The sequence below is a fragment of the Hippoglossus hippoglossus genome, chromosome 19 (genome assembly GCF_009819705.1).
Source record: "Hippoglossus hippoglossus isolate fHipHip1 chromosome 19, fHipHip1.pri, whole genome shotgun sequence".
Classification (NCBI taxonomy): Eukaryota; Metazoa; Chordata; class Actinopteri; order Pleuronectiformes; family Pleuronectidae; genus Hippoglossus; species Hippoglossus hippoglossus.
This window is the reverse complement of record NC_047169.1, coordinates 4,732,984-4,749,878: the sequence shown is the minus strand read 5'-3', so window position 1 is coordinate 4,749,878 and position 16,895 is coordinate 4,732,984. Positions and strand designations below refer to the sequence as shown.

Here is a 16,895-nt window from a genome sequence, read left to right as displayed (position 1 = left end):
CAGCAGTTCTCTTCAGGAGATATGTTTATCCTCTCGTGTTTCGCTTTTAACCTTAAAGCAGCACACGCTCTGTAATCATGCTCCGTGTAAACAGCCTCACCACAGCCACCTGTATTCAGCATTATCAGAGTTTACATGGGCCGGTTGAGTGCATTTAAAAAAAAAAAGAAAACTGACCCACAAGCAATTAGCCTGCTCTTTTGATGCATAAATACCAGCAGAGAGACAGTTTTCTGCTGATGGAGACAAACCGTGCTGTAAAAGGTGGTGAACTCCGTGTGTGGTCGTGGTTTCTGTTGATGTCACAAACTTTTTATTTTTAAATTGAGTACAATCGAATCCTTTCCTGAAACACATACAGTCTGTCTCCTGGTGATACTGCACAGTGTGGGCCATTATTACTCATTGTTACCGGCAGTAAATCTTCATTAACTTGCCCACAGGAGGTTCCAAAATACAGATGTAAGGATGTTCACTGGTATTAAAAAGTGTGAGCTCATCACCTCCGTCCTAAACTCTCCTCTCTGGCTCAGTTTCAAGGCTTTTCTATTTGCGCTAAATTGTAATAACCCGTCTTATATCTCAGTCTTTCATGCATTAAAAATCTAGTTCTGAAGCAATTCGAATATTTAATTGATGACAAAAAATTAATAATTTTGAGCAGAATCAGTTTCTATGTTAGTTGCAGCTTTTACCTGTTTGTTTAGAGGTCATTAGTCCCAAAGAGCCGGAGTTACCTGAGGACAAATATTAGGAGCAGGGGGGGATGTGTGGTGGAAGATTTACATCACCCCCGCTGTAATAAGAGCAGGGAGCATTACTGTCGAAGTGAGAGTGGGCTCATGGGGTAAAAGCTGCACTGTTTATGCTTGAACTCCGAGTTTAAAGCTCATATAATAACAGCAGGTCAAATTAAATCTGTAGAACCCTATTAACCTCCTGCTACCGGCTCGGCACAGTTTGTATTTTGACTTATGAGGCTAAATAACAAATTATTAATCTAATTTGGCTCAAGTCCCGGATTTCTGTTGCCCCTCCCTCCCTCGCGCTCTCGAGCTCTCCCTCTCGAGCTATAGCCTTGGCCTCATACAGTCCTGGCTGTGTAACCTTTATCTGAATGTGGCTAGTGTTCAGTGACACAACACAAGCTGCGGGCTTCCTATCAGTTCTACTGTAGCCAACATCAACCCTGTCTTTCCTTGTAGGGGCCATGCTGAAGCCAGATGCAGCTTATCAGAGCCGGCCAATGTTCTCTGAGGAGAAAGTGAAGGAGGCCCCGCGACGATAGTCGGCGTTTACACACGGCAACGCGTCACTTTGACGTGAGGGCTGTTTGTTTTGTTTGGGTTTTTTTTAATTAGCGCTGCACAGTCCTGAGAGGAAGGCCACCCTGCGTCACCTATAAAACTTGTACTGTACTAAATGTGCGTTTATTCTGCGATTGCTGCTGCAAGATACAGCTTGTCTGCATCGCACAGTTTTCACTCAGCGCTGGGACTAGATAACAGTGTCGCATTGGCTGCTGTTGATAGTAAATGAGTGTCGTTTCAGGCTGGATAATGAAGGTGCAAGCTGGGGCAGCGTGGTGGCTCTGTGTTCAGGGGCCCCGGGGCCATTGGGTGTGTTTGTATGTTTCTACTGGAAACGAAGGTGCTTGTAGGTGTGAGGGCGAGCATGAATGTGTGTTTTCCTGTATGTCTTGGCTGTGTGATGGGTTGTTTACTGTACCCTGCCTTCTACCTAATCTGTGCAGGGGGGGGGGGGGGGGGGGGGGGGCTGCAGGCTGTGACCTTTAGGGGAGAAGAGGGTCCAGGAAAGAAATGGTAAAGAAAAGAAAAGAGGGATTTAAATTTAAATGTTTCTAAAGTTTAAAAATGTGTTTAAGTCCCATCAAAGATAAGTAACAAATGTAGTTTTATAATAGTAAAATAAACTTGCTCACGTTGAAGTCATAATACAATAGCTTGAGTAGTTGGTTTTTGATTTACGGAAAGTTCAACATGATAGCTCAGATAAGCCTTTATTAGTCAGGCTTCATTCAAACACAGTAATCAGACTTTCTGTTTGTTTTGTATTTAAGACCTTAACAAACATCCACAATATTCTTTCAACTCACAACATTAAATATGTAAATATATCATATCATCATATTTGGAAAATGCATTGATCAGCAGTTGGAGTAAAAGTGAGTATAAAGTACAGTATCGAAGTAAATATACTTTGTTACATCCCACCAGTGTCAGTACTGCACTTAACTCTGCAGGACACAAACTGGGAAACTGGGTTTTCATCCTCCAGATGTAATGGCTGAGCTTTTGTACTTTTACATGCAGTTGTGTACTCCTGGTAAAAGCTGAGTCTCTGCTGAGTCACTGCTTTTATGGGGCTCCTTCTGTGTAGAGACTCTTTATGTGAGAGTTTTAAGTGTGTACTCCAGGTTTGTTAAGAGTTTTTTAGCTGCCAGTAATAGAACTCTGATGACCCATATTTTACACAATCTCTAACTCTGCTGCTCAATGTTTTTCTTAGATAGAGGTCACAGCGGAAAGCTTGTATCTTTTTAAAGGCTTTATCCTCTTGAGATTCTCTTAAAGTGACATCAACTCATTCTTCCTTTGTATTTCTGCAGCAGTATTTGCATTTGTTTGGTCATTTTGCTCTTGTCTGCTCTTTGAATGTGTGTTTGTATCCTGGATGTTCACGCATTATTCTTGAAGTGGTGCTTGTGCTTAACCCTTATTCAGATTATCTCTTTCCTCTGATTATAAACACATATCGATGTCTCGGTTCAGCTCGTCTCTCTTTGGCAAAGCTCAACATCTCATGTGCTTGAGAGATCTTGTTCTCTGACGGCTGTCCTGACTTTCATCCGCAGCCTGTAGGAGAAATATCAGTTATTTCACTTTGGGGGAATAAAAAAAGTCTTCTCACCTCCGTGTTTTTCATATTGACAGTGTGAGACTGTACAGTCGTTCCTCTGGGGGAAAAACATGTGGTCAGCGTGCAGCAGAGGCCTGAGTCCTGCTTCCTAAACACACCAAAGAACTCAGGTTTTAATAGCTGTTAGGGCTCTGAGGCCATAGTTGGTAAGGGAAAAGCCTGCTCCTCGGGGTAACCTCTGGTCATCTCTGAACCGGCCATGTGTGTCGGAGCGTGCAGGACGGAGGCGGCAGGAGTGTAAATGTGCTCCGAGTTGCCATGTGAGTCCTGGGATGATGAATCGGCCATTGGTGTACAGTGATGACTCCGCCTGTTTGTGCTCCGTCACCTTGCAGTGCCCATCGACAAACACTCGGATGTGTTTTCTGAGTCAACAGAAAGTCTCGAAGCTGTGTGGGTTTCTGAGGTGCTCACGTTCATGCTCTGGGAAATCATTTAGACTCCTCGCAGGGTCGAGGAGGGTCGAGGATTCATAAATCTTTCATGTTGTTGCCTCCCTGGGACACGGGCCCCCCCTCCCCCCCTCGCATACCGTCACTTCGTAAACTATATCCGGTCCTGTTTGCCAGTGGCACTTGATAGCACATCCCTGTTTGTCGCTGTAACACTATGCTGCTGCCCGGCGCTAGATACCAAACTTACAGTAACACACGGTTCGAGTTTCCAAACATCTCAGTTCAAGCGTTTCAGTTTGTCGGACTATTACAAAGACAAAACACAAATCTTTATTTGATTCTGAAGCGAATAAAAGAATGTAGAAATTCTTTCCAGATATTTGGAATTTCCAGATATATTTGAGGGTTTTTTATCAGCTTTAACTTCGCATAACGTTATATTAAAACAAGGCCGAGCAGCATCGAGATGAAAGCAACTTCTCTGCCTCCCGGCTGCTGCTGAGCCTGAGGTCACGACAATTTCAAAAGGCTTTGCTGTTACACTCTTGAGGTCACATCTCCGGCAGTTCCCGACAAAGCTTTGCATGTTGCCTGGAGAAGCAGATGTGTGGAGATTCCTGCATCTGGACGTTGTCGTCCACAGGAAAAAAAAATGCTTGAATGAATTTCAAACTTCCCGGGATTCACGAGAAAACAGTGACTCATTTCAAGGAATTGTGATCAGGCTGAGAAAATATTAAATCAAAAGGTAATTGCTTCGTTAAGGATGAATAATTTAGGGTTATTTATCATCTAATAGGAACAACCTTTAGGTTGCCAGGTGTTCAGTGATGTTTACTCCATCACAACACATTCTTTGTCTTTATCAAGAAAACTTGAACAGGTTCATTTACCACTAATTCAAACATCCTGAGGAGATCAGACTGGCTGACTCCTTCTAATTGCATTTAAAAACATATTTATTTAATTGTGCTTTTACTGGGCTTGTGGTCAAACTTATTTTTCTAGGTCACCTTATAACTGAGATTTTATACTATTCTTGTAACACCTATTTATTTGATTATTTTTTATATTGTTATATTTATTTTATGGATAACAAACATTTATAGATGCATTATTTCAAATCAAAAGGCAAAATAAATCGTTTGTTCACAACCTGGCCGACCTAAAGTTGTTGTATTTGTTGTTATTGTGGCTTATAAGTGATCAACAAAGTATTACTGAAAGATTTATTAACACATAATCATTAGTTATAGCTTATAAAACTTGTATTAAACGGTACCAATATGTCGCATACATTAAATCGAGTATAGTTTATCTTTACACTTCCTTTCCATTGTGCTTTAAACAATAATCTTACAGAACTGGGCCTGTAGAGGCTTCTTGTAATCTGAATATTTACCTAGCAACGATCTAGTGTTTGCACAGGTACAACTCATGTGTTTAACATGAGAGTCAACTTAAATGAACTGTAACCACAAGCAACTGGATCAGTGTTGGGACCCACCTCTTTCAAACAGTAACACTGTGACACTGGCACCAGAGTCTGAGGAGTCTGCCCCGGGGGACATACTTTAACAAGCTGTCAGATGTGAAGAGTCATGAACTTGTTGAGGCCCGTGCTCTGGTAACGGTAGCCTGGCTGATAAATATTGTTTTAAAGTAATTTGGGTGAGAGCTTTCTCGGAATCAGACCGTAGGAGCTTGACAGTTTCACTTACGTTAACGATTAGATCCAATCTGAGCTGCGCTAAACTGCCAATAAAAATAGATAATAGATGTAACTGTGGCAGTTCAAAGCCCTTTTCTGATTTGTGTTCACGCCACGCAAATGATTTACGCCTTCGTTGTAGCGTTAGCATGTGTCTGTTACAACCCCCGCGATGGCAAGTTGTCTGGAGGTCGATTAATTAATCAACATTAACAATAAATATATAAAACAATAAAATACAGCGTTCTTGTTTCACACTTCAATAAATGTTGGCCCGTAAAAAGTACAAAAGCAAAGCATGAAGAAAAATCTGAACGATGATTCCACAAAGTTTATTGTTTAGGAGCCAACAGGTTCGTCTTCCTGCGACGGAACAGGACGAGGCTGTTGTGTCCTAACGGACAATTTTCAATAATATCCTTTGCTGTCCAGGATGAGCTAAATATATGTTGCTTATTCGTGGAAGTGCACGAATCTCATGTGACACACGACTTGTTTATTGAATCCTCACACAGCTGCTCCATTAAGCTTTAAGCAGTGGGACGGGTGTAAACAAGGCTGCTATAGTGAACTGTGGTGGAGTTCAGTTTTCGTTCAGAAATTCAGATATATCATAAGTATTATCACCTCGTTTCAACTGCGTTCATCACAGAAAGCCTGTCATAACCAAGCTCCAGGTTGTTCGACCTTGCTGTAACATGTGCTCTCCGTTGTTTCTCACACTCGTCATGTTGACGCTGTACTTTTCAAGACACAAACTCCTCCGGGCTGTGTCCTCCAGGCGTCTTGTGATCTGGCCGTGGTTCTCTGGGTTTTGCCGAAGAGGACAAAGTGTTTGTTCCCGTTCACGCTCCTCTCTCCAGATGACATTACACTGGGCGAGAACAGCTAATATGCTCTCTCCCCTCCAGTATTTGGCAGGCCCGCTTCCCCTCGCAGGGTTATTCAACCAGAGTAGGACAGGAATGTCCTCTCGTCTGTGTTTAACCGGAGGTCGCAGGTGCCACAGGTCAGAGCGGTTTGTCAGATTGTTGCATACACACCAATCCGAGTGTCCCAGTCATAAAGGGGCCGTTGTTTATGTATAATTCACAATTTATGATCAGTCCGGGTAAGTCCCCAACCATCTCACATATAAACATTTGTTGTGCTGCCAACCGTTCAACCGTTGCATCTGACAATTACAGCATTTAATCCACACCTACTCGCAACTGTAGGATTCTTTGTCTTTGCCATAATCACAAGCTCCACAACACGAGACAATGTAGTGGTGCTCACTGACAAGAGGAGATGAGGTAGATCTGGCAGCAGCGAAGGAAAAGTAACCAGTCACGGTAATTGCACAATATGAAGCTCAGTTTGAAAGCAAAGAGGATATGGAGGGAAGTCTTAAGTGACCGTGCTATTAAGTGCAGAGCAGTTTATAGAAGGTTGAGGTTTCAGCGAGGGACTAAAAGCAAACAGCAGACAGTTAAAAGATGTTAAGTATAACAAAGTAAACACAAGTGAAGATAGAAGATCTCCTAGTTCGCAAACACACTCATGACAGTCTCTCAGACTGAGGTGGTGCAACAGCTCTGTACGGTTCCGACGACACAGGCTCGCACTTGTGCACAGACACAAAGAATAATAACTTTATTCATACGGCACTTTCCAAAACACACTTTACAAAGTGGTTTACGTGGTTGGAACAGGATTAAAACATTTGAGGAGCCAGAAATAAAACATTCAATTAGAGTGCATAACTCCGGCAAGGCCCAGCAGTCACTTTATGAAGCTACGCTTAAATTCACTAGATCCTACAAACAAATGCAGACAAAAACATATTTTGTTCTTGTTGGAGGTATTGAAAATAATAAAATATAAAGAAATATAAAGAAAAAACATTGGCCAATATATCTGTCATTTAATTAGTATCTGCCTCCAATCCAGTTTCGGTTGGACTATGAAATCTATTCACATCGAGAAAACGTCTCTCGACTAAATGGACAAAGAGCTTCTTGACCCACCCGCTATCAGAGACGGTGTAATCCTACATCGAGCCCTCTCTTACTTGTGCAGGTAATTAGCCGGGCGCCACAAGTTAGGTCAGGTTGTCAGAGTGAGAGCAGCAGTCAGAGGCTGGTCTGAGTCCTCAGCCCTTTTCAGATTAACCTCCCTCTGCCCGCTCCATTTACAGAACACGTTGGGCTTTCCTAGGAAGGAGCACACTGTCGCCTCAGTCCTCACCTGCAAACATCTAAATGCAACACTGCGCCAGTGTGAGTGCCTACGTGTGTGTTTACCCCGAGGGTATGTCCGTGTCAGAGGGGTGAGGTCAGACCTGTCTTCCCCCCGCGTTGCCTTTGACCTCGATCCTGGCGAGTCAGTCGTCAGCGCCTGTGATGGACAGTGGTTCGGTAACGCTGCTGACGCTGTGCAGGTCCTGTCCCTGCATTCTCTCCCTGAACTCTGGTCTTCGTCAGCAGGACTCTTGACTGTCAAAATCTGGAGCGTCGCGAGTTATGACCTGCCAGCAGCACTTTCAATAATAAGTTCATGACAGGAAGAAATGCTTCAGTTTACCTGTCACCCTCTTAGTCAAGAAAAGAATTCAAACAGAGGTCAGAGTAGATTGAATTGGAAGATCTCTGGAATTACACAAAATGTTCTGACTTGTTTCCCCCTCAGTCCTTTGTCTACTTTTAACAGCTGCTTTTGAAGCGCTGCCACTGATAACATCTATTTATCCATTCCTCAATTAACTGACTAATTGTTTCATCTATAAAATTTCTGAAACATTTTAATGACATAAGCTGGAAAAAAAGGACCGAAGCGAACATTTTTCTTGACTTAATTAAAGCTACATTATCCAAGTTCTGGAAATCTGTTCTGGTATCATCCATTTTTTTTACTACACGGATGACTATTATGACTCTTAATACTGTCATTACACTAATTGATGAAATTATAGAGCATTATGGTAATTTTGGCATTATCGTACAGTGAGAAACATTAACCTGGAAAAAGGATAATTATATCCTTCAACCCCTGACTTCGGCTTTTTCTGATTGGTTGGAAAAGCGAGACTCACTCAATATTTGCAGTGATGCCTGTGCTGACAAAGTTGAATATATATTATTCCTCTGTGCCGTACAGGTCCATTAGTTTTGTTTTACCAGAAATGATTGAAAGCACAGGAACGAGGGACTCTATTATACTGTGAGACAATTCTAGTTGAAGAAGTTAAACTACATGTTTTAAATATTGACGCTTTCATAAGGAACAAACGGGCTTGACTTTGAACTCCAGGAAAAGTATTTTCTTCTCATGGACGTATAATATAAGAGACAGAGAGAATAACACCAGCTATATCCTTTAAATCAAACATGTTGTCAAGTCGTTTGATGGACTTTATCTTTTCAGCACTGCCCTGAGCATCATTCGTAACGTGCATGTCCAAGTGTTCAAGACATGAATATGAAACGCTGCTTCTAACCCTTAACACACATTCCTGCAGCCAACACCCTGTATGACTGAATCCATTTTTTGGATTCTGTGTGGACTCCTACAGATACTGCAGCCCGACCACTCGCTGCCTGGCTGTTGCCCAGAGCCCGGGCGCACTGACTGTATCTCTCTGAGTGCAACATCGGTGCCGTACAAACTCCTCGTACCCGCATTCAAGCCGCAGAGTTACACCACCTGGTTTTGGTGTAGATGTTGGCTGACGTGTCGTGTCCATGTCCTGGTTGTCATAATAGGGGCGTTGACAGGGACGTCTTAATGCCAGTGGCTCTTCTACCATCGACACTGCTTATGTAACTCCGCCTCTTTGGCACCGAGCCCACGAATTTCCACCACTGGCTGTTGCAGACCCCCAACACATAAACACACACACACACACACACACACACACACACACACACACACACACACACACACACACACACACACACACACACACACCTCCCAGCGGCTAAGAATAAATCGTCTTGCTGAAAGATCTGACTTTTAGCCGCGGCTCATTTAACACACCTCTGAATCTGTTCTGTTTCTGTGGATATACCCACTTGTCTTTTCAAAACAGAGATGGTTTGTTTTTGTGGCTCCCCCCCCACGGCCTTCTCCGCTGTTACACAACGTTTTTGGCCTGGTTTTGGCCTCAAGGGGGCAGGGGCAGGAGACAGGTGGGGGCAGAGAGATGCAGTCGAATATCCTGGGGAAAAGTTAGATAGATACTCAGCTGTCAGCGCATGATTCCCTTTACAACCGTAGACACATATCGTTAAATCAAATTTAGAGTTAAACTTTCCATAATAATGAGAGAAATATTGGTGGTCATTCCTCTTATTATTTGGTGGTTGTTTGAAAAGTCTCAGTCGATATTGAGCAACACTTTATGGCTGGTTTTCCTTTCTGCTTTCTGTCACAGCTAACAGCACAGTGTTTACTGGGAGGAGGCTCTGTTGTGTTACCCTGAAATGATCCAGATCCGGCACCAATGCGACGGGATGACGCCACTGCAGCGTTAACACAGCTCACACACTCTGTGCTTTTGTTGTCTCCGTCTGTGCCTGATTTCTTTTTCATTACTCGTTAAACTTTTTAACATTTTAAATGAACAATTTTCTCCGATTTGAGTCGGGGACTGGTTTTGATGAGTCACATGAAATATTCGCTCCAGTTCGCTGTTCATGAATAGCGTTGTTCAGAGTGGCCACAGCAGGATTTTCTGCTTCTTCCAAGAACTCCCCCCATTTTTATGCATTTCAGTATTTTGCAGCCGTGCCATGCAGCAAGCCAGGCCCGAGTGAATCCTGTGGTTTTGGAAGTGGCGGGTTTCTGCAAGAGGCTCAGCCGCGCGCCACAGCTAATGTGTCCTACACTGACTCTGTGCGGCAACAGCCACCATCTCCCCCGTGCAAGCGACTATCCACGGGAGACGTAACTCGCTACACGGGGGGTCTGATGTTATCACACTTAGATAATAACCAGATGTCCATCAACCAATAAACCCACTGACTCACTCACCCTGGCGCTCGTATAATGCACACACTCACCCTGATTTGTGTCATATTACTGGCGTTTCCTTTTACTTAAGAACGGCGATGCGTCGACCTTAAACCTGGAGGATGCATGTACATCTGTATGATCTATTACCGTCATGTAGGAATCATGACTCTTCCTCATGGCGGTGGTACCTATGAGGAAGAGGCTGCGGCCTGTGTTCACATCATGAACTGATCACTATCGACCTAAAAGCAAAGCACTCAGTCAGAAGTCGCCTCTTGCTCAAGAGCTCGGGGCCTGTTTGAATGGTTGGTGTGATGTGGAGGTTTGACAGGTGACTGCTGCAGGTAAAATGGGGCCTTTCTTTGTGTGACTTCAGTGGCTCCCGAGACAGTCGGTGCATTAACTGCAGCAGCACCTCCTCGCTCACTGGGAAAAAGAGTGGAGAGGAAGGAGAAAGTGTAGCGGTCACGTTGATTGTAAGCATAAACATATGCAGAGCATTTTTTCCCAGAATTCTGCCTCAATGCAGGATTCATGGCCCCCGAAGTCTCCCCGGAGTTTTCCGACCAACCACCCACCGCAGACTGAGTTACTCCAGCAGCAGTAAAATTGGTCCATTCATCCAAGAGGAAGCACAAAAATGTCTTTGTTCCTGCAGCATGATTGCAGTGTTTGGTTCAGTTTAACATGGATTTGGGGGGAAAACCTGCTCCTTCAATCTGTAAAGTCCGACCTCCCCTTGTTGGAAAGTGAATGTGATTATGTAACCGAGGGGTCACCCAGATGGACCAGCCTGTGGTTTCCAGTCCCCCAGTGAGCTCATTAGCTAAAGTAACAGCGATTTATCAAATTGGTCTTGTGTATTTGTGTGTTTTTTAACATACTACGTAACCAGCCTGCAGGATAACCAGTGACAGGAGCGGAGCTCCACCTTCGCAGGGCTGCGACTCCCCCGTCAACACAAGCACTTTCTGTGGTCAACAAAACAATCTCAACCCACCGCAATTATAATAATTGATTATGTCAAATGATTTCTTTTTTTTTTTTTTAACTAGCAGACAGTTGCCGTGTTTACATGTGCTCTGTTCTCCTGGTTATAATTGAATTATCCTGTCATATCTTGAATATGCTCAAAATTTTACAAAAATAATAATCAGTCATGTTCATGTAAATGTGCTTTTCTTTCTCTCTGCAGACCCGTAAGCTGACGAAGGCGGAGCGGCAACGCTTCAGCGAGGAAGTGGACATGCTGAAGGGGCTGCAGCACCCGAACATCGTCCGCTTCCACGACTCCTGGAAGTCGACATCGAAGGGCCACAAGTGCATCATCCTGGTGACGGAGCTCATGACGTCAGGCACGCTCAAAACGTGAGTCTGGGGATCCTCTAAACTGCAGCCGCCCTTAAAGAAATGTCATTTATTTTTCTCACACCGTGGACATCATCTTTCTAAATAACAGGAGACATGTCCTCTGCAGCAACCAGAACATTTGTGTCGTGTTTGACAGTTTGTCTTTTGCTTTTAAAGTCATGATAAAAAGGAGCAGACAGAAGTTACTCTGTTCTGGGAGAGGATTCAGGAAACAAACTACTTTTAAAACTTCCTCTGGGCTGTCAAAATAAAAGAAGAATTATTCTCAAGTACCCAAAAGAAAAGCTTCCTCCTTCTTTTGTTTCAGGTACTTGAAAAGGTTCAAGGAGATGAAGCTGAAGCTGCTGCAGCGCTGGAGTCGGCAGATCCTCAAAGGGCTCCACTTCCTGCACACACGCGCTCCTCCCATCATCCACCGGGACCTCAAGTGTGACAACATCTTCATCACCGGCCCCATCGGCTCCGTCAAGATCGGAGACCTGGGCCTGGCCACCCTCAAAAGTGCCTCTTTTGCTAAAAGTGTCATTGGTGAGTGTGGAGTTTGGTCTGCGTGTGTTTACCCTGCTCAAATAATTTACACAAATATCACTTTCCACTGATATCTGAAAGAAACAGTTGACAGGGATCTACTGGAGCTGAGCCAACACATGCAACGTGCCACCAGTCGGAAGATGTTGAGGTTTTTGCTTCCAGTTTCTCCTGCTTGTATATGTTCTTCTTTCACACGAACGACTTTGTTTAAAATAACACGATTGGCTTTTAATTTCAGTGGGAACTTGGCCTTCACATCAAACATGCAGGGAGTGCCGCTAAATGTTGGTGTCACAACGACTTGTTGATACTTGATTATTTTTGATTGATCTGACTGATACTCGATTTTTCGTCGAATTCAATCCACCAGGTTTTGGTTTTCATGGAAATCATAAAGAATTTAGTTTGTTGACGTAAAACCAGGAATTGATTTTCTCACGTAAACATTTGAAACACTGAATTTAACCACAAGGCAAACGACGTTCATCTAGATAAACGTCCAGGTCTTGTGGCAGTTATTTTCTTTACTCTGACTTTTGGCTGTTTGCTTGAAATGTATTTGAAATAATGCACATGGAGACATTATCGAAAAATACATTGTTGTATATTTATATTTAGACCACATCCATATTAATACTTTTTAGTTTTGAAACAGCATTTTAAAAGTAACGCTTTATAATGCAAGTAGGAAAGTTCTTCATAGATCCAGTGTGGGTAGAACAGCTCTACTTAATGTGTGAGGTCAAAAAAACGATTGAACTAGAGATTTGATTGCATTTAGTTTTTTAACCGTTGACTTTCCCCTCCGCCCCGACAGGAACACCAGAGTTCATGGCCCCTGAGATGTACGAGGAGAAGTACGACGAGGCGGTGGACGTCTACGCCTTCGGAATGTGCATCCTGGAGATGGCCACCTCTGAGTACCCGTACTCCGAGTGCCAAAACGCCGCCCAGATCTACCGCAAAGTCACCAGCGTGAGTAAAGGGGGGGGGGGGGGGGGGGGGACTGGCTAATTTTGTTTAATAATGTAATTGTCCACATGTGTTCGTTTGCTTCCATGTTCTCATTGGAATTACAAAGGACCCAGGATATCTGGTGTGTGGATATCCTGAATCCTTGGAAACAAGTGGGGCCCACATGGAACGAAAACCTTTAACTATTAAAGGCTCAGATTCGTCCTTCACGAGCTCAGGGTGCAGAACCGTGCCACGCTGATCTAAAGGTTTCATAATGCACGATCACATACCTTTGACTCACTAATTGCCGGCGTCTTTACCAGTTGAAGGATCCTGTCTTACTGGTTCTGGAAATTATGTTTGAATGGAAAACTGATGCAACATAACGCTGACATGTGCACAACTTCTGTCTAAGCTCTTTGTGAAGCCTCGCAGACTAATATTCTAACAAATGACAGATTTGTTAGGAAATTAAACTCTTTTCTTTTATGGTATAATATCTGACTAAGGATGACGAAGGTTTGAATCCCAGCCCAGAACCCACTAAAGCTGTGTAAGATTCAGACCAACAGAAAAGGTTTACAGAGAAAAAGACATGTGGAACCTCTCGGAGAGGAAAACAGGTCCAGGAACACAGTAGTGAGATTTAAAAGCTTTACAGCGGTGGCTCCGGGCTGCCGTATGTTTCAAGCTGCCAGGTACAGCGGTGATGCCATGGTGGGCAGGACCAGGCGACGGTAGAATTATATGTTGTGGAAAAGTGTGTCTCACGCTTCGCTTTACAAAGAGGCCAGTTTGTTTCTGGAGTGTCGCATATGCAAAACAAACCGAGTCTGACGAAAGCTGGGAAGTGAGAACGCGACAATGCCAACAAGCCGGAGGGCGTCTGGCCCCAACTCAAACAAGACGCCAGAATAATGTTACGTATGAAGTCGGAGAAGAAACCGCACAAACAAATATAATAAATATCCTATTAGCTGTGCTTTTCACAATTTGTTTACATTTTGGGTTTATGTGCAGACGACATGTGACAATTTATTCATATGTCAGCTTCATTAACTATTAACCTATAATGAGCTTGTACTTGGAGTCTGTTAAGGAGCTGAGCTTGATGTATGAGGAGCAGAACACAGTTGTTGGAAACATTCTTTCATTCAATTCAATTCCTTGTCCGAAATATGGTTTCATTTCCCATCGAATTAATAGATTAATATATAAAGGAATCAATTAAAGAATGTTGTTTTCTTATCATGGAAAAATGCCTTAACAATAGTAACATATGCTGACAGCTCAAACTGTACAGACGGAATAAAACCCAAAGAGTTTCACTTTATTATTATATCTTCAAGAATAGCAGCAAACCCTAAAATGCAGCTGAAACCAGTTTTCTTTGGTGTTTTTCCTCAAATCTTGAAAATCTCTGGTTGGCGTCTTCATACTTTTGGCCGCGGGGTTAATTCCCTCAGTTGTTTTAAATCAGTGCCAAAGAAAACCACATTTTGTTTGTAAACCACCACCATGCTTTATTCTAATATTTGTGCCAGATAATTGCTTTGGTTTTGTACAAAATTAACAGATCAATCAATTTTTCTCCCTCGTTAAGCTGAAATTTGATTCACCAAACAAAGGCATTTTTCTCCAGATCTTATCTCGAGCTCTGTCACTACAGGAAAAGGTGCGGAGCTGCAAATTAGATTAGAGAAACTGATTTATTCTGAAGGTGACTGAGGACACTGGCTCAACAAAGAAACCTCTGTGCTCCTCTTCAGATCCTCAGAATCACATTTCACCACCATAACAGCATTTTGTGATCGTGTTGGTGCTCACCGGCGAGGCAGGGACGTATAGTCATTCATTAAGTGGGGTTTATATAGGGTGAGTATTATGCAACGCAGCAGTAATTCTGCACAGTAATCGTTTCTCCCTTGAAGCTGTTTTCCTTTTGTCTCATTTAAAACAAGCGTGACTATCTTGAGAAAATTAATTGTGGTCACAACAGAGTAAAAGATCACGGTTACTCTGTGACATGTCGGCCTTTGAATGTGAGAGCGAGATGTGTCGCTCGGGCCTGTTTATGTGCAGATCTAATTATTTGGGTGGTTTGAGCGAACATCAGCTGGTTGTTTGTGCATCTGCAGGACAAACTTCTCCTTGACCTTGGTTCTTCACTGCCTTATCAGTGTTGTTACAGGGATTGGAGCTCTGCTGTCGTGATAGAGTTCAGAAAACCTCCCTCTTTAGTTCATGTAAGAAAAGAATCCTGCCTGAATACTTTTCTGTGAGCTCAAAGCCGCAGCTCTTCTCAGTTATCACATTGTGGGGTTTTTCCATGTGCTGGAACTTGTGGCTGTGTGTTTTCCTGGTGTTGACATGACTGCAGAGCAGAATGTCATGCTGGCGAGGGGCAGATGTCACGAAGCACGAGAGGACGTTAAGCATGTAGAGCAGCGAGTGCTTTGCTTTGTTCCTTTGACAGAACGGCACAGGATAAATGCACAGAGAGGACGTCATTATTGCTGATGGCTTATTCTCCTTAAAGCATCGGTCTAATCTAATCCTACCCCTCCTCTGATTTCTCTTACAGGGGATAAAACCTGACAGTTTCTACAAAGTCAAAGTCCCGGAGCTGAAGGAGATCATTGAGGGCTGCATTCGTATGAACAAAGATGAGAGGTACAAATAAAATAATCTATATTTCCATGTTTTTCCTGTTATCCTGGCTTTTGTTTTGTGCTGATAAAGCAGAAAAAAACTGACAAAGCTCATTTTTAGTCTCCCTATGCTATCATGGAATATTAAAATATAAAATAAAGAAATAAATAATACAAAATATTGCATGTTTTCTTGTTTAAACGTTACTAAAATGTTGTTTTCCATCATTTGAACGATGTAAGCATCAGGAAAAGAGCTTCAAGTTTGAGAAACTATTCTCCTGCAGCTTCTCACTGAGCGTAAAGTGTTTTTTGGAAAGTTTACTTTCTCACAGTGCAGCCAAACTTTCTCTCACGTCGTAGTCACTTTATTTTATACTGATTGTCCTGATGTAAGTCGGAGAGTCAAGGTCGTTGCAGCCTGATAGACAGCATGTTTTGTAACTGTCTTTTTTTCACGGTTGTGGGCTCACACTTTGATTCTCACAGTTTGTGCTCAATGAGAAAAACCCTGATCTGTGAAGCTGAATGTTTTTTAAAAGGTAATGAATCTGTCTGTTAATTAGCCAAAGTGTCCGAGAGTAAACGACTAAACGCTTCTCATCCTGCAGGTACACCATTCAGGACCTCCTGGAGCACCCCTTCTTCCAGGAGAACAACGGCGTGCACGTGGAGCTGGCGGAGGAGGACGACACGGTGAAGTCGGGCCTGAAGCTGTGGCTGCGCATGGACGACACCAAGAAGCTCCAGGGGAAGTACAAGGACAACAACGCCATCGAGTTCCTCTTTGAGCTCTACAAGGACGTGCCCGAGGAGGTGGCGCAGGAGATGGTAGGTCGACCTCCACGGCTTCACCGCTTCACCGCTCGCTGCCTCGCCTGATCCAGTTTGTTGCAGCCATTAGTGAGGAAATTGAATAATTGATTCCAGATCATGAGATAGACGCGGCTCCAACATGTTCTCTGCATCCTGGTCTTGATTTATGATTATAGCCTTTTATAGGTTTTCTAGAGGAACGTGACTGGGGATATGGCACCACCCCCTATTGTTTTTAGAACAGTTGATTCCTCACAAAAGAATTTTCATCTGGATGCTTTAAAAAGGGTAATTAGATGTCTGCTTGAAGTAGACTCATTATCTTAATGAGTTATTTTTACTTCTACAGCAATAATATTCAGAAAACTAGAAACACACTCCGCCAATGCTCAACAGTCTCCTTATGAAACCACATTTAAATTCTTGATTTTTATTTGGATTCTCCACCAAGTTTCACACATTAATATATATCAGTCCCCTAAATAATTTTTTATTAATTATTCTGTGAAAAATCTGTGAAAATACAAT

At 43.1% G+C, this 16,895-nt stretch overlaps 1 protein-coding gene across 2 annotated transcripts in view; it reads left to right on the top strand.

Moving 5' to 3' along the window:
- wnk4a (WNK lysine deficient protein kinase 4a) overlaps positions 1-16,895 on the top strand; it is a 36,592-nt gene that overhangs the window by 3,939 nt on the left and 15,758 nt on the right. For both annotated transcript variants that reach the window (XM_034570888.1, XM_034570887.1), the window contains exons 3-7: positions 11,237-11,409; positions 11,720-11,940; positions 12,761-12,918; positions 15,485-15,573; positions 16,163-16,382. In XM_034570888.1, coding sequence (XP_034426779.1) covers positions 11,237-11,409; positions 11,720-11,940; positions 12,761-12,918; positions 15,485-15,573; positions 16,163-16,382 — 861 coding nt within the window. The remainder of the gene's footprint in view (positions 1-11,236; positions 11,410-11,719; positions 11,941-12,760; positions 12,919-15,484; positions 15,574-16,162; positions 16,383-16,895) is intronic.